The sequence below is a fragment of the Arvicanthis niloticus genome, chromosome 6, assembly GCF_011762505.2.
Source record: "Arvicanthis niloticus isolate mArvNil1 chromosome 6, mArvNil1.pat.X, whole genome shotgun sequence".
Lineage (NCBI taxonomy): Eukaryota > Metazoa > Chordata > Mammalia > Rodentia > Muridae > Arvicanthis > Arvicanthis niloticus.
Genome location: NC_047663.1, coordinates 16,362,301 through 16,383,455, shown reverse-complemented (window position 1 = coordinate 16,383,455; position 21,155 = coordinate 16,362,301). Strand labels below are relative to the sequence as shown.

At 51.1% G+C, this 21,155-nt stretch overlaps 1 protein-coding gene and 1 long non-coding RNA gene across 4 annotated transcripts in view; one reads left to right on the top strand and one right to left on the bottom strand.

The window, feature by feature from the left end:
* LOC143442637 (uncharacterized) overlaps nucleotides 1-815 on the bottom strand; it is a 14,760-nt gene extending 13,945 nt beyond the window's left edge. The window contains exon 1 of the long non-coding RNA XR_013110975.1: nucleotides 685-815. This is a non-coding gene — a long non-coding RNA (uncharacterized LOC143442637). The remainder of the gene's footprint in view (nucleotides 1-684) is intronic.
* The window catches only part of Kcnh6 (potassium voltage-gated channel subfamily H member 6), a 21,411-nt gene extending 256 nt beyond the window's left edge, over nucleotides 1-21,155 (top strand). The window contains exons 2-13 of one of the 3 annotated variants that reach the window (XM_034506280.2): nucleotides 704-934; nucleotides 6,015-6,176; nucleotides 6,283-6,488; nucleotides 9,118-9,543; nucleotides 10,827-11,226; nucleotides 12,180-12,379; nucleotides 12,553-12,805; nucleotides 15,853-16,046; nucleotides 17,918-18,002; nucleotides 18,564-18,720; nucleotides 19,398-19,578; nucleotides 20,325-21,155. In XM_034506280.2, coding sequence (XP_034362171.1) covers nucleotides 704-934; nucleotides 6,015-6,176; nucleotides 6,283-6,488; nucleotides 9,118-9,543; nucleotides 10,827-11,226; nucleotides 12,180-12,379; nucleotides 12,553-12,805; nucleotides 15,853-16,046; nucleotides 17,918-18,002; nucleotides 18,564-18,720; nucleotides 19,398-19,578; nucleotides 20,325-20,606 — 2,777 coding nt within the window. In that variant the 3' untranslated portion in view covers nucleotides 20,607-21,155. The other 2 variants (XM_034506281.2, XM_076935608.1) reach the window with 2 other exon arrangements.

Here is a 21,155-nt window from a genome sequence, read left to right as displayed (position 1 = left end):
TGTGGGGGAATCTTTGCAGTGCGGGTTGGATGACAGGAGGGGCCAAACTGTCCACTAACTTCTGATGGGGTAAAAGGAAAAGGCAGGACTTGGGGGTGAGGGGGATTAGATTCTGAATACAAAATCTTTCATTTTGATGTCTCCAACACCTCCTCCATGAGTTTTGTGTCTAAGGCAGTATGCAGCTCTTTTACCACCCCACAGCAGTTTTCTTCGTGTCCCAAGCCTTGGGCTGCCCTCTCAGTCACTGTCCACTTACCCCCTCCAGGCCATCCATGCCTCTCCTAGAGGTTTGCTTGACTTACTGCTTTTCACCCAAAGAGCAGGTCCGACTGCCTGGTCACAGACCTGCTTTCTGGTCTGGACTCCCTCTACTGTTGTAGGAGTTCTGAGGTCTTCCTCCCACTCTACTGACCCTAGCTGTCCCGCTCTCCCCACAGCCCCCAAGCCTGGTTCCCGAACCCCTACTTTTCTGCTCCCCATCTCCTTCACGCCCCTCTGTGCTTCCAGAAGAAATGACCTTCCCCACCACTCTTGGTCCACCCACCTTCCTTTGCTCTGACCTCCACCTCCCTCATTCTGCTCCCTGACTGCTCCTGCTTATAAACCCCCTCCTCAGCTACCACCAGTTCCTACAGTCTTTCTCTCCCGGCCACCCACTTCTGGCTGCCACAATCTTCCTACCTTTTACCTTCCACTCCAGGTCGTAAGTTTCTGATTGCCAATGCACAGATGGAGAACTGTGCTATCATTTACTGCAATGACGGCTTCTGTGAACTCTTCGGTTACTCCCGTGTGGAGGTGATGCAGCGACCCTGTACCTGTGACTTCCTCACAGGCCCAAACACTCCAAGCAGTGCTGTGTCTCGCTTGGCACAGGCCCTGCTCGGGGCTGAAGAGTGCAAGGTGGACATCCTCTACTATCGCAAGGATGGTGAGACACAGTTGGGCCAAGGGTTCTATAGGTTATCTTTCTCATGTAGCATAGAGTGCCCTGGGAGAAAGGTCTGACCTAAGAGCCAAAGAGCCTGGACCAATTCTATCTCCACTCTGGGCCCTGGTTTCCTTATTATCAGAGAGAGAAAATGAGAATTGCATTTTATGTCTTCTAAGGGACTTGAGATTGGGCTGAGCCAACTATTGGTACTGGTCTAGAAGAGAGTCTCTTGCTCCACTTTCCTCCCCCATCTCCCAGCTATCTATCTACTCTGTCACTGCCAGCCCCAGCTGTCAAGCAGCTACAATGGAAATTAACCTTCCCTCATCTGCTCTGGGGATTAAGGGAGGAGTCAGCCCCCCAAGGCCTCTATGGCCACCAGTGCATGGGGGCTGCTAGCTGGAAAGGAAGAGTGAGTCTGGTTCACTTAAGTCCAGTGGTTTGGGAAGGTAGCCTTGGGTTTGCTGTAACCGGGTGGCTTACTTAATTGGACTTTGTGTTTTTAAGTGCTGCCCAAGCCCTTGGAACACACAACAGAAACATAAGCTAGGGGCTGCAAACCAAAAGCTCGGCAGCCTTCGAGTGTCTCTCAGTGGATGAGGGTATGGGACTACAACCAGAAACCGAGTCTCTTGGACTTCCCTAGTGTCTTCCCCCAAACTGGTTTTGCATCAGAATTACCTGGGGTGTGTTTTGCAAAATATACCTTCCCTGGAGAGAGGCTGACTCAGAAGGTGCAAGATGAAGCCAGGCAGTTGTATCTGGGGAAAAAAAAGTCTCCCCAGTGGTTCTGATTTGCTGCTGATTGTAAGAACCACTGGCTTAGATAACTCCCTTCATTTCATGGGTGTGGAAGGCCCTTTCCCAAGATCCCATTGCCAGGGGCAACTGGAACCGAAGTCTCTTGAACCCTCCCTCACAGATGTTTGTTCTGAGTAATCCCAAGAAAGAAAGAACCTCAACTCTCTCAATGCTTGGAAGCAGAAGTTTGGGAGAAAGAAACACTTGGAAGAGAGATGTTACCCCTGGGAACCATTAGAGAGTACAAACAGGGCAAGCACCTCTAGATTGGGATCAAGGGGTGCTAAGAGCCTAACTTCCAGAGGTTTGGTGTGTGCATGCAACATGACTACGTGTGCATGTGCGTGTTCGTATGTGTGTGTGTGTGTGTGTTCACGTGTGTATACATGCATGCATGTGTGCATGGATATATGTGTATACACGTGTGTATGTGTGTGTGCATGTGTGTGAATGCATGCATGTGTGTATATGTGTGTGTGTGTGTGTGTGTGTGTGTGTTTACAGGATTCTGAGGGCTTCTCAACTGGTATCTTGGCCACACCTGTGGCTGTCTCTTTCTGCTGCTAGCCACGTGAGTTGCATGTGGGAAGTGCTGTAGTGGAGACAAAGTGCAGGAGACCTGGGAAGCATCCAGCTTAGGTCGGCTGTGCTCACAGGGTTAACAAAGTCAGAATATTTTTAAAAGCTGCGACTTCACCTCTTCACATCATTGCAAGGAAGAGGTGACAGTCAGGGGAGTGAGAAGGGTCCCAGAGGAACAAGACGGGACAGCAGGAAGTGGAGGTGCCAAGAGAGTAGGTCCCTTCTGTTTCTTTTCTTGACCCTAGAGCTCTACATGCATCCCAGAAGGTGAGGGACAATCGTGGACACCTGGGCTTTCAGACCCTGTAGGTATCTGGACAAAGGACAGCATTCGAGGCTAAGTTTTGGCCCCTCGGATCAAGATGTAGGTCTTCAGAAGTCTGTCAAGGTTCTTTAGCTAACAGAAAGGACTCTGGGAATCTAGTCTTGGAAACTGGCTCTGAGTAAAAAGAAAAATTTCCCACATATCTGATGCTCCATAGCTCCAGCCTGCACCATCTGCCTTCAGGCCTTCCTTGTCCTGTTAGCTAAGCCTCTGGCCACCTGGACCATCCCAAATTGGCCTGAAACCAAGAAGAGAGCCTACAGTGCCCTGTGGTGCTCAGATAATTTATGTCCACATTAACAGTCCACTCTGACCATGTGGTTTTAAAATATGGTCTAAAAATCATTTTCATATGCATTGCACAGTTCTGCTTAAAGGCATCCTAATGGTAATTTCTTCTTTCTTTCTCTCTGCTCCAACCTCCGACACCAAGGAGGAGGGAAGGGGTCCTGAATACATCTCCAACTAGTTTGTTTATAATTCCCCTATATTTTTGTTTTTGTTTTTTTTTTGTTTGTTTGTTTTTTGAGACAGGGTTTCTCTGTGTAGCCTTGGCTGTCCTGGAACTCACTCTGTAGACCAGGCTGGACTCGAACTTGGAGATCCACTTGCCTCTGTCTCCCAAGTGCTGAGATTGAAGGGATGCTGAGAGCCTAAGCTCCAGTACCTCCTGGCTGTTTCTTTCCCTTTAAAAGGGTAATCTACTGAGAATTCTGTATCTATGTCCTAAGTCTATTCACAGAGCTACAGTTGTGTATCTGCATAGTCACCTCCCTGTAGAAAACCCTCAAAATCAAAACCTTTCCTCTGCTTCCCTTTGTCAGGAAAAGAAAAATCCTAAAGCTGAAGAAGGGAGGCCATGGCAAGGCTAGAGCCAGTAATTGTACTCAGATCCCTCACCCCTGCAACTGCCCTAACAGACACCTGTCAGAGGGTCTAGCCTTGCCTACCTTCACCAAGTCCTATGCTCTGATGAGCTAGCTAGACTGGTGACCTGGCATTTCTCCACCATTTTCTAGACTGTAGCTCCAGATAAGGAGAACAGTCTGGGTTCTCATGTGGCTTTCTTGTCCCCACCCACCACACTGGTCTGTCCCCACCCTAAACCCCCTCCCCCGTGTTTTCCACACACTAACCTATAAATTTCAGGATGGCAAAGCCGAGAGCAGCATGATGCAGCCACCTCTCCCAGTAGCAGCATCAGCTTACAGTATCAGTCTCCTAAGGGCTCTCAGCCCAGCACTAAGGAGGTGCACATTAAGAGATAGGGGCAGGGCAAGGGGGTGCGGCTTGGTGGTAAAGCATTTGTCTTGCATGCATGATATCCTGACTTTCAACCTCAGACTCCCAAAAGTTAAAAGACAACAAGGAGGCCATGTTGAAGAGAGGGTAAGGGTTGGGATGGGGAAGGGACAGGAACTGTGAGAAATAAGATGAACATGGCTAAGGGGTAGAAGAGCAGGAGGAAGTGGGGTGATCTAGGGGCCAGACAGCTCCTCTTGATCAGAGGAGTATGTGTGAGAGGAATGTCTCAGAGAAAGAATTAGGCAGAGACTGGCTTTTCCTCCAGGGAGAGAGCAAAGACACTGGAAGGCTGCCATTCCTCAACAGACAAGGACAATTCCCTCCCTCTCCCAGTGAGCCAGTCACTTGTGGGCGCTGAGTCACAAGTAAGGTATTACGGAGAGAAAACACTCTGGCTTTCTTCAAATCTTCTCATCTAGTGCCTTCCGCATGGTGGGTGGGCCGAGAAAAGCCACATGAGAACCCTACCGACTTCCCAGCTGTTACTGATACAACGGTCCATCCCAAGACTCTGCATCAGTAGGGTACTACCAGTTGAAGATGGCCCTGGGAAGTCCCAGAGGCATAGGAAGTCCGGAGCACCTGCATCTGTCCAGCTCTGCTCCTCACCTGGCATTAGGTTAATTTCCCCAGGGCCACAGGGACTGAGAGCATAGTGTGGTCTGAGGGACAGGAAAATCGCTGTGCCCCAAGCTGACCAGAGTCATTGTAGCTCTATGAGCCGAAGAGTGGCTCAACAGGCAGTCAGTGTCTCTGGTGTGGATGTCTCCCCTGGGCCCTGGCAGCAGCTGGCAGATGGCTGCCTGGTGCCTGGGAGTCCAGGAATCTGATCCTGATCCGGGAGATTCCTGTTCCCAGGAGGAAAGTGGGAAGGAAGATTGGAGGGCGACAGCGTGTGTGTGTGTGTGTGGGGGGGGTGCAGCTGCACCCTAGCTTGGAAAGTCAGTGCTAAGTATGGGGTCTGATGAAAAGAGGTGGTCCCTACAGTGACAGTGCTTGGATCCATTGTCCTTTCTCAGACACTGGGTTGGTTATCAATCCCCAGGACAGACCCAGACCTGCCCTCTAGAAAAGCAGCTTGGCTTTCTGATCTGCATGGTCACCTGAGCTTGCTGTCCTTGCTTGCAGATCTGGCCTTCTGGAGCTGACACCTAACAATAGTTTGAGTTAATGGATATAGGACACCTAAGGTGTGCCCACTCACAGGCTGGATGCTGACAGGCTAGGCAACATTTTGACTCATATTGATCTGCCTGCCAACCGTGAGACCCTAGAGCACGGAGGCGATAATGTGGCCAAAGGCATAAGGTGCCAACAGTAAGATCTGGGATGCTAAAAGCTTTTACTTCCATGGCCTTCTCCCTCCTCCTTTAGGGCCCCCCCCCCAGGTCACTACCCTGTCTACTCCTTGGCCCCAGCATCTGCCTGGGGGTGCTATTACAGCTCTATCTTCAAAAGTGAAACCTTTTCCTCCCCCCCCCCCACCTCTTATCTGCCGAGAGACTAGGGGTCCTTACCCCACGTCCCTTGCCAGCTCCAACAAACCAGTTTCTCAGAACCTTCATTCACCTGCTCCCAGAACCTTCTAAGGCCTAATGTGCCAATTGGCTCCACGCCCAGCACTTGATGTGTTCCTAGCAAGTTCCTTCCAACGGCGGGGCAAGCAGGCATCTTTGTGGGATGGCTATGCGGGAGCTGAGCCCAGGGCCAGCCAGAGCTACAGGAGGATGGCATGCCCTCCCTCACCTCCCCACTTAATCCACCCCCATCTGCTAAGCCTTAATTACCACAGAAGCAAACCTCAGCGCTAAGCCCTGAACTGAGAGCTGAGCATGGGCTTCGACCTTATGCTGTACTATCTCCTAATGAGCTGCTCTGCCCAGTGGAGGGCGGGGGACCTGCTGGACAGCTTTGCCTACCCTCTGCCAAATAGCTCTGGTCATTGTCCAGGCCTCTTCTCTCCAGTGGTTACCCTTCACTTGACCTTCATGCAGGCCCTTCCTTAGCCACTGCAGGAAGGGCCTCCTCAGTGACCGACCCTACCCCTGCCAATGGGGTTTGCAGCCTCCAGCTTCCGCTGCCTGGTGGATGTGGTCCCCGTGAAGAATGAGGACGGAGCTGTCATCATGTTCATCCTCAACTTCGAGGACCTGGCCCAGCTCCTGGCCAAGAGCAACAGTCGCAGCCTGACCCAACGTTTGCTGTCACACAGCCTCCTGGGCTCTGGTGAGTGCTGTCAGTGGGTAATAGTAGTGGGTGGAGGGGGGCGTTTAAGGGAGATTCAAGGTGACCACCTCAGCCCTATCTGCTCTGACCCTAACCCTGGTTTCAGAGGGCTCTCACAGCAGGCCAAGTGGACAGGGGCCTGGCCCAGGCAGGGGCAAGTACAGAACTGTCAGCCAGATTCCACAATTTACACTCAACTTCGTGGAGTTCAACCTGGAGAAGCATCGCTCAGGCTCCACCACAGAGATTGAGATCATCGCTCCCCACAAGGTGGTGGAGCGGACACAGAATGTCACTGAGAAGGTCACCCAGGTATGGGGTCTGCAGGACAGGGGTGGTGGTGGGCTGTGTCAGACTCCCTGGGATCCTTGGACCTCAGCTCTTCTGAGGTCATGACTAAGTAGGGAGATGTGACTTGTCCAACCCGCTTCACATCTTGGTCTGAGTCCTCAGCCTCCTCTTGTAGTTTGAGTCTGATTCTTAAGAGGTGAAGGCCTGCCCTGAGGCCTGGAATCAGAAGAGGCTGGGGTGAAGAGTACCTTCTAGGCCTGGAGATGCTGGAAGAATAGAAGGAGAAAACACACAGGCTACCTTGGAGCCTGTCTGTGGCTCTGCAATCACAAGGCAGGAGTGGTACAGAGGGTCAATCAAGCCCATGCAAAGACAAGGAGAGGAAGGAGGGATGGGATGAGCCTGCTCTGATCCTGCTCCTTCCCTTTGCTTTTGGGATGATGACCACTCCTAGCCTCAATATGCAAACAGTATGCCTGGCAGAAGTGGGGTAGTGTCAGCATCTCTAGCTAACCTTGAGTAATATCCTAGGGGTCCATCTCTAAGTGCCCCTCCTGTGCATCTTCTATTTGCCAAATGTCCCTTACTTGATTCTTTGCTTCAGCTGACCCTGCAGTCCCTTCTAAGGGGCTTGTTGGCCTGATTCTTCGGGGGCGGGGGGGGGGGTTGAATAGAACCCTGCTTGAGACTTGAGTCAACAGGATGTTGGCACTGGCTCAGTATGTGACCTTGGACAAAGGACACCCCTACATTTGGGCTCAGAGCTATCATATGCAGGAAAGAGATCAAATGGTCTCTGAGGACCCAATTGACATTAAGTAGTACCAGCTCAGGAGACAGACGGGCTTTGTTAAGCCGTGGAGAAGAGCCTAGGGCACAAACAAGCAAGGGAATGCAGAGGGGGTGAGACAATCGTTTTTTCTGCCCCTTCTCATCTGAAGTACCAGCTATGGAGGAAACCATTTAGCCTCACAGACAGGACTAAGAAAAGGCCTGGCAGGGAGGAGAGCTCTGGTATCCTGGGATGTGGTAACATGACCTGCTACTTTGCATCAGAGTTCAGCTACCAGGGATACTATGGTAGATCCTGGTTGAAAGCCCACATAGATCCAGAGCTGGCTGGGTGAAGGGACATAGGCTACTGAGCTGACCGTGGATGGAGTCAGAGCTGCAAATAGGAATAAGGGGAGGGGGAAGAATCCTGAAAAAATGGGGGTCCAAGTCTATCTGAGATCCCAAGTGGGTTCCTGGGGAAGTAAAAGATGGGCAAAGTCTGAACGCTGAGCACAGCAGAACATGGCGGCTCCCACTGAGGGGTCTGGCTGTCACATCAGTACCATTTTAGTGGGAATCAGTTCTTAGATTGATTTCTTTCATCCTGTGATCCTATCTCCTGATGATCCTATCTGCAAGATCTGAGCCTAGCATGGCTGTTCTCCTTATAACAGCAGTGATGGTGGAGGAGTCTGTGGGGATGGTCGATTACTGTGGAGTATGGATGATCTAGAACAGTGGTTCTCAACCTATGGGCTGTGACCCCTTGGGGGTGGGTCACATATCAGATATCCTGCATGTCAAATATTTACCTTATGATTTATAACAGTCACAAAATTACAGTTACGAAGTAGTAACGAAATAATTTTACTGTGTGGGGGGGTCACCACAACATGAGGAGCTGTATTAAAGAGTTGCAGCATTAGGAAGGGTGAGGACCACTGCCCTAGAAGCAGACAGATACATCTTGTTTCACCACATTCCTATGCAGTTCGTTATCTATTGTACCCGTGAGGGAACAGGGGACTGTAGGTTACTAGGTCTGCTTTGAGGCACAGAAAAAAAAAAAAACAAATAACAGCCCTGGAATTTAGCCTGGAGTCTGGCTTCAAAAACACATGCCCTTCCTGATACCCAGCTGCTTTGCTTCATGTTAGGCAGCTGGGAATTGTTGGTTTCTGTCTTAGCAACCGTTCATTGCTATAGTCTTGGAGGCACCAGGATAAAAGGAGGATGCTTTGCAGACTAGATGGAGCTCTGTGGAGCCCAGGACTTGTTGCGTGTCCAGATTGGCTGAATCTCAACCCAAATTTGGCTCTTTCCATAGGATGCCCTGAGAGTTGTCCCAGGGAGGATCCTCATTAGCCCTCGGGAGTAAAGACTCTTCTGGAAGTGACTTGTTCCCATCAAGAACCCCAAACTTGGGTTGGGGAGTTAGCTCAATGGTAGAGCACTTGTCTACCATGTGTAATAAGACCCTAGTTTTAATCCTTAGCATGCAAGTAAGTAAGGAAGCAAGCAAGCAAGCAAACACTAGTGGCCACCCAAAGCCTATTGAAGACAAACAGCCCAGCAAACTATCTCAACCCTGGCACTTCCTTAAAACATACTCAAGCCAGCCTTAGGCAGGCCTGGCCCTGCTCACCCCAAGAAGAGCTGTTTCTGAGAAAGCTTGTGAGCTCCCAGGGATCAACCATGTGGCAGAGCCCTGCCCTCTCCCTCTGCCCTATGTCCTCCAGACATACCTGTTCCTCATGTGCTCTTTCTTTGTCCCTCTGCCTTTCATGACTTCATGACAGTTCTCCCCAGTCTTCCCCATACACCTGTCTTACTAGCACTGTCTGTCCTCACTGACCACCCATGGCTTCCATCCCAGGTCCTGTCCCTGGGTGCAGATGTGCTTCCAGAGTATAAGCTACAGGCACCGCGCATTCACCGAGGCACCATTCTACACTACAGCCCCTTCAAGGCCGTGTGGGACTGGCTCATCTTGCTCTTAGTCATCTATACAGCGGTCTTCACACCCTACTCCGCCGCCTTTCTGCTCAGTGACCAGGATGAATCACAGCGTGGTACCTGTGGCTATACCTGCAGCCCACTCACCGTGGTGGACCTCATCGTGGATATCATGTTTGTTGTGGATATTGTCATCAACTTCCGAACCACCTACGTCAACACTAATGATGAGGTGGTCAGCCACCCCCGACGAATCGCCGTCCACTATTTCAAGGGCTGGTTCCTCATTGACATGGTGGCTGCCATTCCTTTTGACCTGCTTATCTTCCGCACTGGCTCAGATGAGGTGAGCATACAGGACCCATGCCAGCAGCCGTGCTGGCCCCTCCCTGCCTCAGAGCTGTGGTGCCCATCACTGATACAGACAGCAAATGGAAGCAGAGGGGACTCAGACATCTGTCATCCCTAGCTACATGCCTCCAGACCTGGGGACCATCCCTCTACCCATCTCTCTTAGTAGGTCCCCTCTGTGGGAAGCACGTAGTATAATCCCAACTCCTTATGTTACCTTTTGAGCCATCGTCACCACGGAGTTAGGAAGAGGATATACAGGCTGCATGTGTATACACCTATGTATCCATACACCTATGGATCCCTGCATCTCTTCTTACCTCAGCCCTTTTGTGTGCCCACTCTGTTTCCTGTGGGTAATGTGAGAACATTTTCATGTTATTCTGCCTTTGGGGTTCCCAACCTCTGTCACCCCTACCTGTCCAACAGAAAATATCAAGTATACACGCCTCCCCCCATCCTCCACCCTGAACCATTCCCGAGTCTGCTCCTTCCCCCTCCGCTACACCGAGTAGACTTCATCCTTGCCTTCCTTCCCCCAGGTTTTGTCCTCTACACAGCAGCCAGGACAAGTCCCAGATCTCTTACTCAGCTCTGCCATTCCTCCTTCAGAACTTCCCATGGCTATCTCCCATAGCCCTTGGAGTTAAAACCAAGATCCTCACAGATCCTCAAACCCACTGGAGCAGCCACACACACCTCCCCAGACTCCTTTCTCACTGTCTGTGGTCCCGTGCCAAAAGCACCCCTTCCTCCTTCTTCCTGTTTACCTGGACAGCCAGCTTCATTCTTTTTTTTTTTTTTTTTAATCTTTAAGATTTTTATTTATTTATTTTATGTATGTGAGTACATTATTGCTGTCTCCAGACACACCAGACCCCATTACAGATGGTTATGAGCCACCATGTGGTTGCTGGGAATTGAACTCAGGACCTCTGGAACAGCAGTCAGTGCTCTTAACCACTGAGCCATCTCTCCAGCCCCCCAGCTTCATTCTCAATGATGCACTTCATGTCATCTCTATGAAGCCTTCCCTGACCTGTCTCTGCAGATTTGATCTCTTCCTCCTCCTTGCTCCCATGGGATTTCTCTCCTAGCAGTCAGAACGTTGCTGTACACTTTGCCTGAGAAGTCCTTGAGCTTCTTATTCACATTCCACGGCCAAGTGCCTGCTACTTTCCTGAGTGTTTGTGGAATGACCGTGTGATAACAAATACAAAAGAACAAACATAAGCCTGAGCTGACCCCTGACTTTCCCCCACTTTTCTCCGCCCCTAGACCACCACCCTGATAGGGTTACTGAAGACAGCACGCCTCCTGCGGCTGGTGCGTGTGGCCCGAAAGCTGGACCGCTATTCTGAGTACGGGGCCGCCGTTCTCTTCCTGCTCATGTGTACGTTTGCACTCATTGCGCACTGGCTGGCCTGTATCTGGTACGCCATTGGCAACGTGGAGCGACCCTACTTGGAGCCCAAGATTGGCTGGCTGGACAGCCTGGGTGCACAGCTTGGCAAGCACTACAATGGCAGCGACCCAGCCTCGGGACCTTCTGTCCAGGACAAGTATGTCACCGCCCTCTACTTCACCTTCAGCAGCCTCACCAGTGTGGGCTTCGGGAATGTGTCACCCAACACCAACTCTGAGAAGGTCTTCTCCATCTGCGTCATGCTCATTGGTTGTGAGTGAGAACTTAGCTATACAGAGTACTTCCCCAAATGGGCGGCATGCAGATTTGCATATACGGGCGGGCGTACTACTCATATATAGATTTTAGCAACTGTTTAGACATTACTCTAGGCCAGGTCATTTGCAGGACATAAAGGGTTCTTGTTTTAAAATTATTTTAAACATTAAGATGGTGGCCAGGCAGTGGTGGCACATGCTTTTAGTCACAGCACTTGGGACACAGAGGCATGCAGATCTCTGAGTTTGAGGTCAGCCTGGTCTACAGAGCTAGTTCCAGGACAGCCAGGACTATGGAGGGATCTAGTCTCAAAAGCAACAAACGAAAAAAATGTAGATGGTAACAGGCCAGTCACTCCTTTGAGCAAGTCAACAGAAGTCCAGGTCAAATTCTCTTAGGAGCCCAGTTTCCAGAGAAGCCAAAGGTCTTAACCTACTGGAGACCCACAGCTAGGAAGTCTCTAGCCCCAAGGCCAGCCCAGGCGTCAACTGGAAGACTGAGAGCTCACAGTCTCTGCACAGAACTTCTTGCCTTCCTAAACACCCGGCTTAAGAACTCTAGAGGTGGTGTGGGAATTAACACCTTAGGTTGTCATGTTCAGAGTATTTAGAAAAACAAAAACAAGAAAAGGGAAGAGGAGAGGTGATAACAGAGACAGAGCGGGTTCCCTGTATTATATTTTTGCAACTTGAAGGAGAAAACAAATCTGAATCTGAAAACAAAGCAAAACAAAACACCATCGCCCTAGTTCTTTCCTCAAAGAAGTCTAGCCTATGAGCCTGGAGGCACAAGCAGGATGAGAAGGGCAAGCAGCCCAAGGGCTTTTGTCTCTTGTGTCCCACGAGCTATCACCATGGAGAGAGAGGGGCCTTTCCCTGGGGTCCTGCCTAGACTGGGAGGCCAGGAGTCACCCCGAGCTCCTCATTCCCATCTCGCCCCGCCCCCAGCCCTTATGTACGCCAGCATCTTCGGCAATGTGTCCGCCATCATCCAGCGCCTGTACTCGGGCACTGCCCGCTACCACACGCAGATGCTGCGTGTCAAGGAGTTCATCCGCTTCCACCAGATCCCCAACCCACTGCGGCAGCGCCTGGAAGAGTATTTCCAGCACGCCTGGTCCTACACCAACGGCATCGACATGAACGCGGTGAGCCCTGTAGCCCTGATAGGAAATGGGTGGGCCACCAGTTGCCGGGCTTATGCCTTGGGGGAGATCCAGGGCCCAGTGGAGTCTGCTCCCCGCTCCCCACCCTTCTACCCATACACAACACCCACAGTCCCCACTGCGCCCGAGGGACTCTCCCTATCCCACACCTGCAGGTGCTGAAGGGCTTCCCTGAGTGCCTGCAGGCGGACATCTGCCTGCACCTGCACCGCGCGCTGCTGCAGCACTGCCCCGCCTTCCGCGGAGCCAGCAAGGGGTGCCTGCGCGCGCTTGCCGTCAAGTTCAAGACCACGCACGCGCCGCCTGGGGACACGCTGGTGCACCTGGGCGACGTGCTTTCCACGCTTTATTTCATCTCTCGCGGCTCCATCGAGATCCTGCGCGATGACGTGGTCGTGGCCATTCTAGGTGGGTCAGGTAGGGTTGACGAAGGGGTTTATGCTGGAGAGGCCTTATTGGTCGCCTTCTTCCTAATGAGTATCCTTAACTAACAGTAGTGTTGCTCAGATTCCTGGATGTTGCCAGGTTGTGGTGGCTCATGTCCAGCAGGCTGATCTCTGTTAGTTTAAGGCCAGCCTGGTCTACAGAGTGAGTTCCAGGACAGCCAGAGCTACTCAGAAACCCTTTTTTGAAAAACAAAACAAAACAACAACAACAACAAAGGTTTAGAAAAAGAAAAAACCATTTAGCTATTCATTGGGCAGCAACACCACACTGTATGCTGTGACTGCGGAGGTCACAGAACAACTTGGCTGTCCCTTTCCCCGTGTATGTTCTGGCAATCACACTAGGTTGTCAGGGTCACACACCCTTTAATTTACTGAGTCTTGCTGGCCTCAGAGAGTTTTAAACCTACCTCAAAGAATCCTTAATCCAGCTCTCTGCCTGTCTGGTGACCTTCGGCAAGTCACTTGACTTCAAGTACCTCAGGGTTCTCTCTTCTATTTGCATCTTCCTAGCCTTTGACCCCAAGTCTCCAGCTAACTCCAGCCATGTTGGATCCCGATCTCCATGACCTGGTTCTTTCCCAGCCTGCTCTGCCCACCTTTCTCCATCATCCTGCCCTCAGTGGCTGGTCACCCGAGGCTGGCATTCTGCTTACTTCTTGCTTCATAGCCTTACCTGGGCAAGCCCCTTTCTCCCACAGCCTGAACCACAAAGATCCTCAGAGCTGTGTTCTAGCCCCCATGTCTCCTTAGATTGAAACAGGGCGAGTCCTGGGAATGTAGTTCAGTGTGGTGCTTGCCTAGAATTCTTGAAGGCCTGGATGCAACCTCCAGTACTACATTAATCAAGAATGGTGATACACACTCAAAGCTAGCCTGGGCTCTAAGAGAGCCTGTCTAGATAGATAGATAGATAGATAGATAGATAGATAGATAGATAGATAGATAGATTGATTTTAAAAAGCCAATCCAAGCACAACAGATTTCAACTTGACACCATCCCTTTCCCTCGAAATCAGCCTTGTCCCCTGCCCTTCCGCTGTCTGGGCTGAAGCTAACTGCAAGAACATCCAGCCAGTTTCCCGTCCTCTGCCCTCATCCAGTCATGTGCAGAGCGCTGTTTCCCTTACTGATAGATGTGCTTTCTGTACCAGCCTCCACTGGGTCTGGCCCTCCTGGGCAGGTGTCAGGAGCTCCCTTCCTGAGGCCTCGCCTTAAGAACATGCTCAGTGCTTCGGCCTCCCAACAGTTACACATCTCAGAACCTTTTGCTAGGTCCCCATGGGACAAAGGTAAACCCATGGTTTCACCCGTTCAAGTCACTCTGTGAGTCCTGTCTCCATCCCCTGGTACTCCAGCTAGACAACTGTTTCTCATCACCTGACTCCCGCTCTTCTGTGACGCTGCCATTCTGCCTTCAGAGCCCACCCTGTACCTGTCAGGCAGACGCAGTCATTCTCCAGGCTGGCCTACAGCATGGACTTCCCTGTGAGTCCTTTCCTTCCACCCAAGTCACGTTACAAATGCCACCTACAGGGGAGGGATAATTAATATTAATAATTAAAAAGCTGGTCCAATTTAAGTTCCAGTGAGAGACAAGAAATCCTCACACCTTGTCCTGAGTAGAAATAGACATTAGATCATAATTTTTCATGTGTTAAAAAATGAAGGTCGACATTACATTACCTAGAAGATATCAAGGTTCAGGATTTCATGTGTGACCCTGGCAAGTCTCTTCTTTCTCTGAGCCCCAGTCCCCTCCTGTACAGGGATGATCTTCCATCCTGTTCTCCTGGTGGCATATGCCTTTCCCCATCTATCCCTCTGTCTATGCTGAACTATGAGTGTCCCCTGAACAGTGTCACAAGGCTGAGGAGCCTGGGTTTTCCTGGGGGCAGTAGGAGTCAAAGAAACCATGGTCTATGGCATTTGTGACTCTGACCTCTTTTCCCTCAGCCTTGACTATGCAGGGACAACCATGTGCCCAAAGTCCCTTCCTCCTGGGGACCTGGTCCTCCTCCTGGAATATTATTCCTTCTGAAAGCCCCTGCTTCCTTGCCCTAACTGTGCTAGGCATAGGAGCCCCTCCGTATTTCATAGCCCAGAGCTCTTGGTCACATCTGCTTCTAAGATACATTTTTCTATAACCTTGACAAACTAAATACCTGTCTATTAGGGATTTGAGGGACTCTTGTGGGAGAGTCGCTTACTCATGTTTGTATCCAGTTGCCAGCGTAGCTCCTGGCTCTGCAAGGACCTAATGCTTGCATCAGCTAACTTGACTATCTACCCTGTGTCTACTCTGTGACCTCCGTCCCCCCTTGTGTCTTGCATTGACCTACTATGGGCCCTTCTCAAACATGGCCACCTCTGCCCCTGTAAACAGTCCAGTGGAGTAGGTGACACCGTTATGCCCATTTGAGGGCCGAAGACACTCACAGACAAGAGAGGTAGCTTCCCAGGATTGCCGTCAGGGGCACGCTGGTTCCATGTTTGTACAACAGAGAGTAAGGAGACCAAGAAACAGGAACTCCAGGTCTAACCTGAGGAAGCTGGAAACGTTCATCCTTGGGTCCTCTGTCCCCTGCTCCATCGTGTCAGTGGGTCAAGGGGAACAGAAGAAAATTGAGCAAGAGACTTCTAGTGTCCCTGACTGCCTACTATCCCTGGCCAGATTGGGAACTATAGTAAAGGGTGTAAGCAAACCAGAGGACGTTCTGGTGGAAGGCAGTTCTGAGGGGCTAAGACAAAAAGGGAACCCATGCTCTCGGGACAGAGGAGCTCTGAGGGAGTTTTTGTGGAACTGAGAGCTGATGCACAGCCTCCCTCATACTCACCTCTGTCAGAGCCAGCACATGCAGCCCTGTCCTCAGACCCCCTCAGCACCAGGCCCAGCTCTATGGGATCTCTGAGGTGGGAGGTAGGAAGATCACAGTCAATGGGGCCCTGAGAAAAGGTCTTCATAAGGGAGCCAGACCCTGGAGGGACCACCATCCTTCTGGCTGGCAGGGAAGAATGACATTTTTGGGGAGCCTGCCAGTCTCCATGCCAGGCCAGGCAAATCTAGTGCGGACGTGCGTGCCCTGACGTACTGCGACCTGCATAAGATCCATCGAGCGGACCTGCTGGAGGTGCTGGAAGTGTACCCCGCCTTCGCAGACACCTTCTGGAAGAAGCTGGAGGTCACCTTCAACCTGCGAGACGTGAGTCTGGGCCTGTGGGCTGGGGTGGCGGTGGTTCACAGAGAGCTGGTTATGGATAGCACCCAGTCAGCCTGCAATGGACTTGGTTTGCATGGCCTAAGGGACTCATTTGACTACTGCCTCTTCCCTTCAACCCCTTATGCTTCCTTAGCTGTACCTACTTCTGTACCTACTGTGTACAAACACAGCACTAACTATAGTGATAGTTCTCATTTAATGAGCAGCTGCTACGAGTTAAAGCCTGGACTTCGTTTATGTTGTTTTAGTCTTATCCTTGCACGTGATTTTCTAATCTATCGCCATTAACTGAATGAATAAACTGACCACCAGAAAGGGTAAGTTAATTGGCCAGAGCCATCTGGCAAGTAAAAGGCTGAGCCAAAATGTGGATTCAAATTGTCTGGCTTTAAAACCCAGGCTTTCCCATCACAAGGCACTAAGCTAAAAAGATGGGATCTGACACCAGAGGACTCCTGGTGCCAGGCATGGGGATACAGCTGTCTCTTAAGCTTATTACTCAGCAATCCAGGAGAAATAAAGCGCCATTCATTTAAAGAGGCAAAGAAGCCACAAGGGCACATAAGAGCCAGCCAATTTCTGGGGTGCTCTAATGTCTTAGGGTCACTATTGCTGTGATAAAACACCATGACCAAAAACAAGTTGGGAAGAGAGGGGTTTATTTCATCTTACTGCTTGTAGTCTATCATCCAAGGAACTTAGAACCAGGAGCTGATGCCGAGGCCATGGGGGAATGCTCCTTGCTACCTTGTTCACATGACTTGCTCAGCCTGCTTTCATATAGCACCCAGGAACACCAGCCCAGGGGTAGCACCCCTGCCATGATCTGGGTCCTCCCGTATCAATCAGGAAAACACACCATAGGCTTGCCCTCAGGCCGATCTGATGGCCGTCCTTTTCTCAGTTGAGGGTCCCGCTTCCCAGATGACGTTAACTTGTAACAAGTTGAAGTGAAGGTACCCATCACATCCAGTTTGTCAAGAAGGGTGGGCACTACAGGGTCAATGGAATTTCAGAGGCCTTCCTGGAGGAAGAGTCTAAAATCAACTAGTAAGAAAGATAGGGAGGCACTAAACCTTGGCACCTCCGTTACCTGTTGCCTCTGTCCCTCAGCTTCCAGAGACGTGCTCTTGTGGCCGAGGTGGCATACAGCTTCTAGAGTGTGGTGCTAAGGTTGATCTCCTTACTGTATGCTGTTGCCTCTGTGACTCTCTGTTCCCTTCTTGAACTGCACAGAACCCGAAAAGTGCCCTGCTCTGTTGGCCTAGCTATTGGGAGGCAGCTGGTGGCCTTTGCATTCGTCCACTGGGATGTAGAAGGGATGTGGTCTTCATGGTCTTAATTAGCCAGAGTCAACTGTAACCCCAAGGTGCCCTCAAGTCTCATGGTACCAGGAAGGTTGTAGCCAAACAATGCCATCATGGATACCACTAGACTGGACTGAGGGTTCCAGACCCAGTGTTCACCAAAAGACGCTTCTTACTGACCAGCCCATGCTGGGGTGTGGGCCACTAGGACACTGGAGAAAAGGCAGTGGGGGAGGGGCCCTTCTGCCATCCACCCACAAGGCTTGCTGCTCATAAAACCATCTCCAAAGACTTTTCTGGGGGATTCTACTTGGTTACCCTGGGTAAGTTCATTATCTCCAGGCCTGTTTACCTGCCTGAGAGCCTCTTAGGAGAGAGCCTGCCGGAGGCTGCTGAGTTCCCCTGGGGAGTCTAGATGTCTGTTTCTACTTTTTCACCCACCTGTTACAAGAGCCACAGAGGGAAATTTGGGGACAGAGAGGAGCAAAGAAAGAGACCCTGTGCCAGCTCTGGTCCCTGTCACTTGTTGTTCCTGTTCCCTACAAGGCAGATGGGGGTCTCCAGTCAACACCCCAACAGGCCCCAGGTAACCAAGACCCACAAGGCTTCTTCCTCAATGACAGCCAGTCAGGTGAGTCCAGCCAGCCCCTGCCCAGGGGTCTTGCCCAGCCTTTAGCCCCTTCTAGTGCCCCCATTATTCTGTCTCTCCTTGAAGAGGGTGTCTCAGCCATTCAGGGATAAGAAAAGTTTCTTCCTTGGCCAAAGAGATAGAAGCCTTTATGTTTCTCCCCAACCCTGCTGGCCTGTGTCGGATGAGTCAGAGAGGGAGAGCTCACTGGTTGCTGGGTGCTTTATTGGGTACTAGCCAAGTGCTTGAGGTTCTGAATCAAGGACCAGGGGATTCCTGCCCCTCCCCAGAGCTTCTATGAGCAATGAGGCCAGAGCTAGAATTCCCACCCTGACCATTCCATTGAAGCCAAGGCTCCCAGCTTCCCTCTCACAGTGATCCCAGTTGGGTCCTGAGAGCCAGACTTCTGTAAGAACAGGACCTTGTCCTCGGGGCACCCAGGCAAGGAGAACCACTCATTATACTGTGTTCCCCAGACAAGTAGGGGGAGCACATGGGCTCTGGCGAGAAGGGGAAGGCCTGTGGAATCAGATGTAGCAAAGGTTGTCCTCTTCCTTCCTGAAGGTGCTGCTCCTTCCCTGAGCATTTCAGACACATCTGGGCTTTGGCCTGAATTGCTACAGCAAATGCCCCCAAGTCCCCCAAACCCACGACAGGACCTGGATTGCTGGCCTCGGGAACTAGGCTTTAAATTAGAACAGCTCCAAGCCCAGATGAACAGGTGAGAACCTCCCTGGCAAGGGTGGGCTGCTGCAAAGGAGTCAGCTGGGTGTAGGCGCCGCCTCCTGGTAGCTTAGGGGCATCACTGGGTGCCTTGATTGGGTTTTAGAATTTAGGGAAGGTTTCTAATTCTATGTCACTAAGCATGATAGCTAGCATGGCTTCCTCCAGCAAACCCTAGAACATACTAAGCTTTTGGGGGCGGGAGGTGGGAGAGAAATACACCCAATGTGCAGGAACAAATTCCAGAGGTTCTTGGAAAGGGGGATTGCCTATGGATGGCATAGGGAAGGCTTGAAGGCAAGGAGGGTTCAAATCATAGCTGTATAACTCATAAGACAGAGTGTGAGCAAGCTCTGAGCTTAACAGCTTGGTGCCTCAGTTTCACCTTATTATAAAATGGGTACAATTAGAAAATACCTACATTAAAGCATTATTAAGACTGAATGTGGTGCTATGCACCATGCCTAGTTCCTGGTGTCATGAAAGAGGGTATGAGCTAAGGGGAATTTGGGCAAAGGCTGGGTAGATCCTGGTGGGGGAAAAATCACTTCAGATATGCCCCAAGCTACCATTTCACTCAACAGGAAGAGGTTGGGTCACAAACATGAGAGGTATCTTTGACACCTGAGCTTCTCTCAGAACCCTGACTTTGACCACCGGTGCTTTGTCTGGCAGACTGGAGTCCCGAGTGTCGTCAGACCTCAGCCGCATCCTACAGCTGCTTCAGTATCCACAGGGCCACCCCAGCTACATTCTGGGAGCCCCTGCCTCCAGTGACCTGGCCTTGTTTCCGGAAACTTCAGTGACTCAGAGTTCAGAGTCTACGCTTCCAGTGGGACATATACCCTCTACACAGGTGAGAGGGGAGGGGATCCCCAGGGTCTTCCTGCAAGCAGCTGCATGATTCTCTGACACTCAACTCAGCCTCAGTGTGTCTGTGGTAGGATGAGAAGCTGTATCTTCTGCTGCCCGTTTTATGATTTACACCGCCGGATAGGGCAGCCTAGACAGGTGCTGGCAGAGCCCTCATGCTGATCACAGACTCCACAGTCCCCACAGGGAGATTCAATAAGACACACCCCCCCCCCCCAGTTCCCTGAGGAGGAACAGTTAGAGCTCTTTCCGATTCCCATCCCAGAGGTCAAAGTGGATCAATATCTAGCTTAGGGGCTGGGAAAGGTGGCTCAGTTGGGAAAGTGCTTGCCATGCAAGTGTTAAGACCTGAGTTCGACTCCCACCACCCATGTTAAAAGCTGAGCATGGTAGTATACACTTGTAATTTCAAGGCTGGGGAGGTAAAGACAAGTGGATCCCTAGGGTTCACTGGCCAGCCAGTCTAGCCTAATTGACAAGCCCTAGGTCTTTGTGAGAGACCCTGTCACAAAAGCAAGGCAGACATCTCCTAAGCAACAACATCTGAGACTGACCTCTGGCTTCCACATGTACCTGACTTATGTGTACATCCACTGGCATGCACACACACACACACACACACACACACAAAATGAAAAAATACCTCACCTGACCTGGAAGTAGGGTAAGACTCCATACACAATATGCCCTCTTTACTTTTGCCTTTCCTTCCCCCCCCCCCCCCCGCAGACCCTAAGCTATGGTGACTTGGACAAACATATTCGGACGCCCAGGAATTTCTCCCCCAGGATACCTCACATGGCCATGGCAATGGACAAAGCTCTGGTACCATCCTCAGAACAGGAACAACCTGAAGGGCCCCTGTCACCTCTAGGCTCACTCCTGTGTCCCCTGGAAGTACAGGGACTGGGTGGTTCCCGCTTTCCTTCCCTCCCTGAACACCTCAGCTCTGTTCCCAAGCAGCTGGAGTTCCAGAGACACGGTTCAGATCCTGGATTCACAAGGAGTTAGGGCCTTTAGGTCCTAGGATAAAAGCTACCATGAGGGAATTTAAATACAGCAAGGTGAGAGTTAAGCCCCCTTCAGGGAGGGCCAGATAGCTCTCCCATAAAACTCTGAAAACCATTTTCTCAGAAAAACTACAGACTGCTGAGCCAGGTGATCAGGATGACCTAAGCAAAGATGCTTAGGACTTGGCCCAGCCTTCTTGGGACTCCCTGTAGTCAGCAAGCCAGGCAGAGGGTTGGTTGCTCAGAGGTACCCTACAGGATCAAGAGTCAGTGGTGAAGAGAGATGCTTCAGATCTTCCGGAGAGTCTTGCTTGGGGCCGTAAGTGATCACCTCCCAGCTCAGAACCACCCTCTGCCTCAAAAGCCCAGACCCAAGGCCAGGGTTGACCAGACCTTACCAAAAGTCTCTAATATGGCTGGAATTGGAGGTGTCCTCTATGGTGGACATAAAAGACAGAGCTCCAGCCTTCAGCCTCTCTACCCCCAAGATTCCCTTAACAATATCTGGGACGTGCAGTATCACATAGCTAATAAAGTCTTGTACATTTCA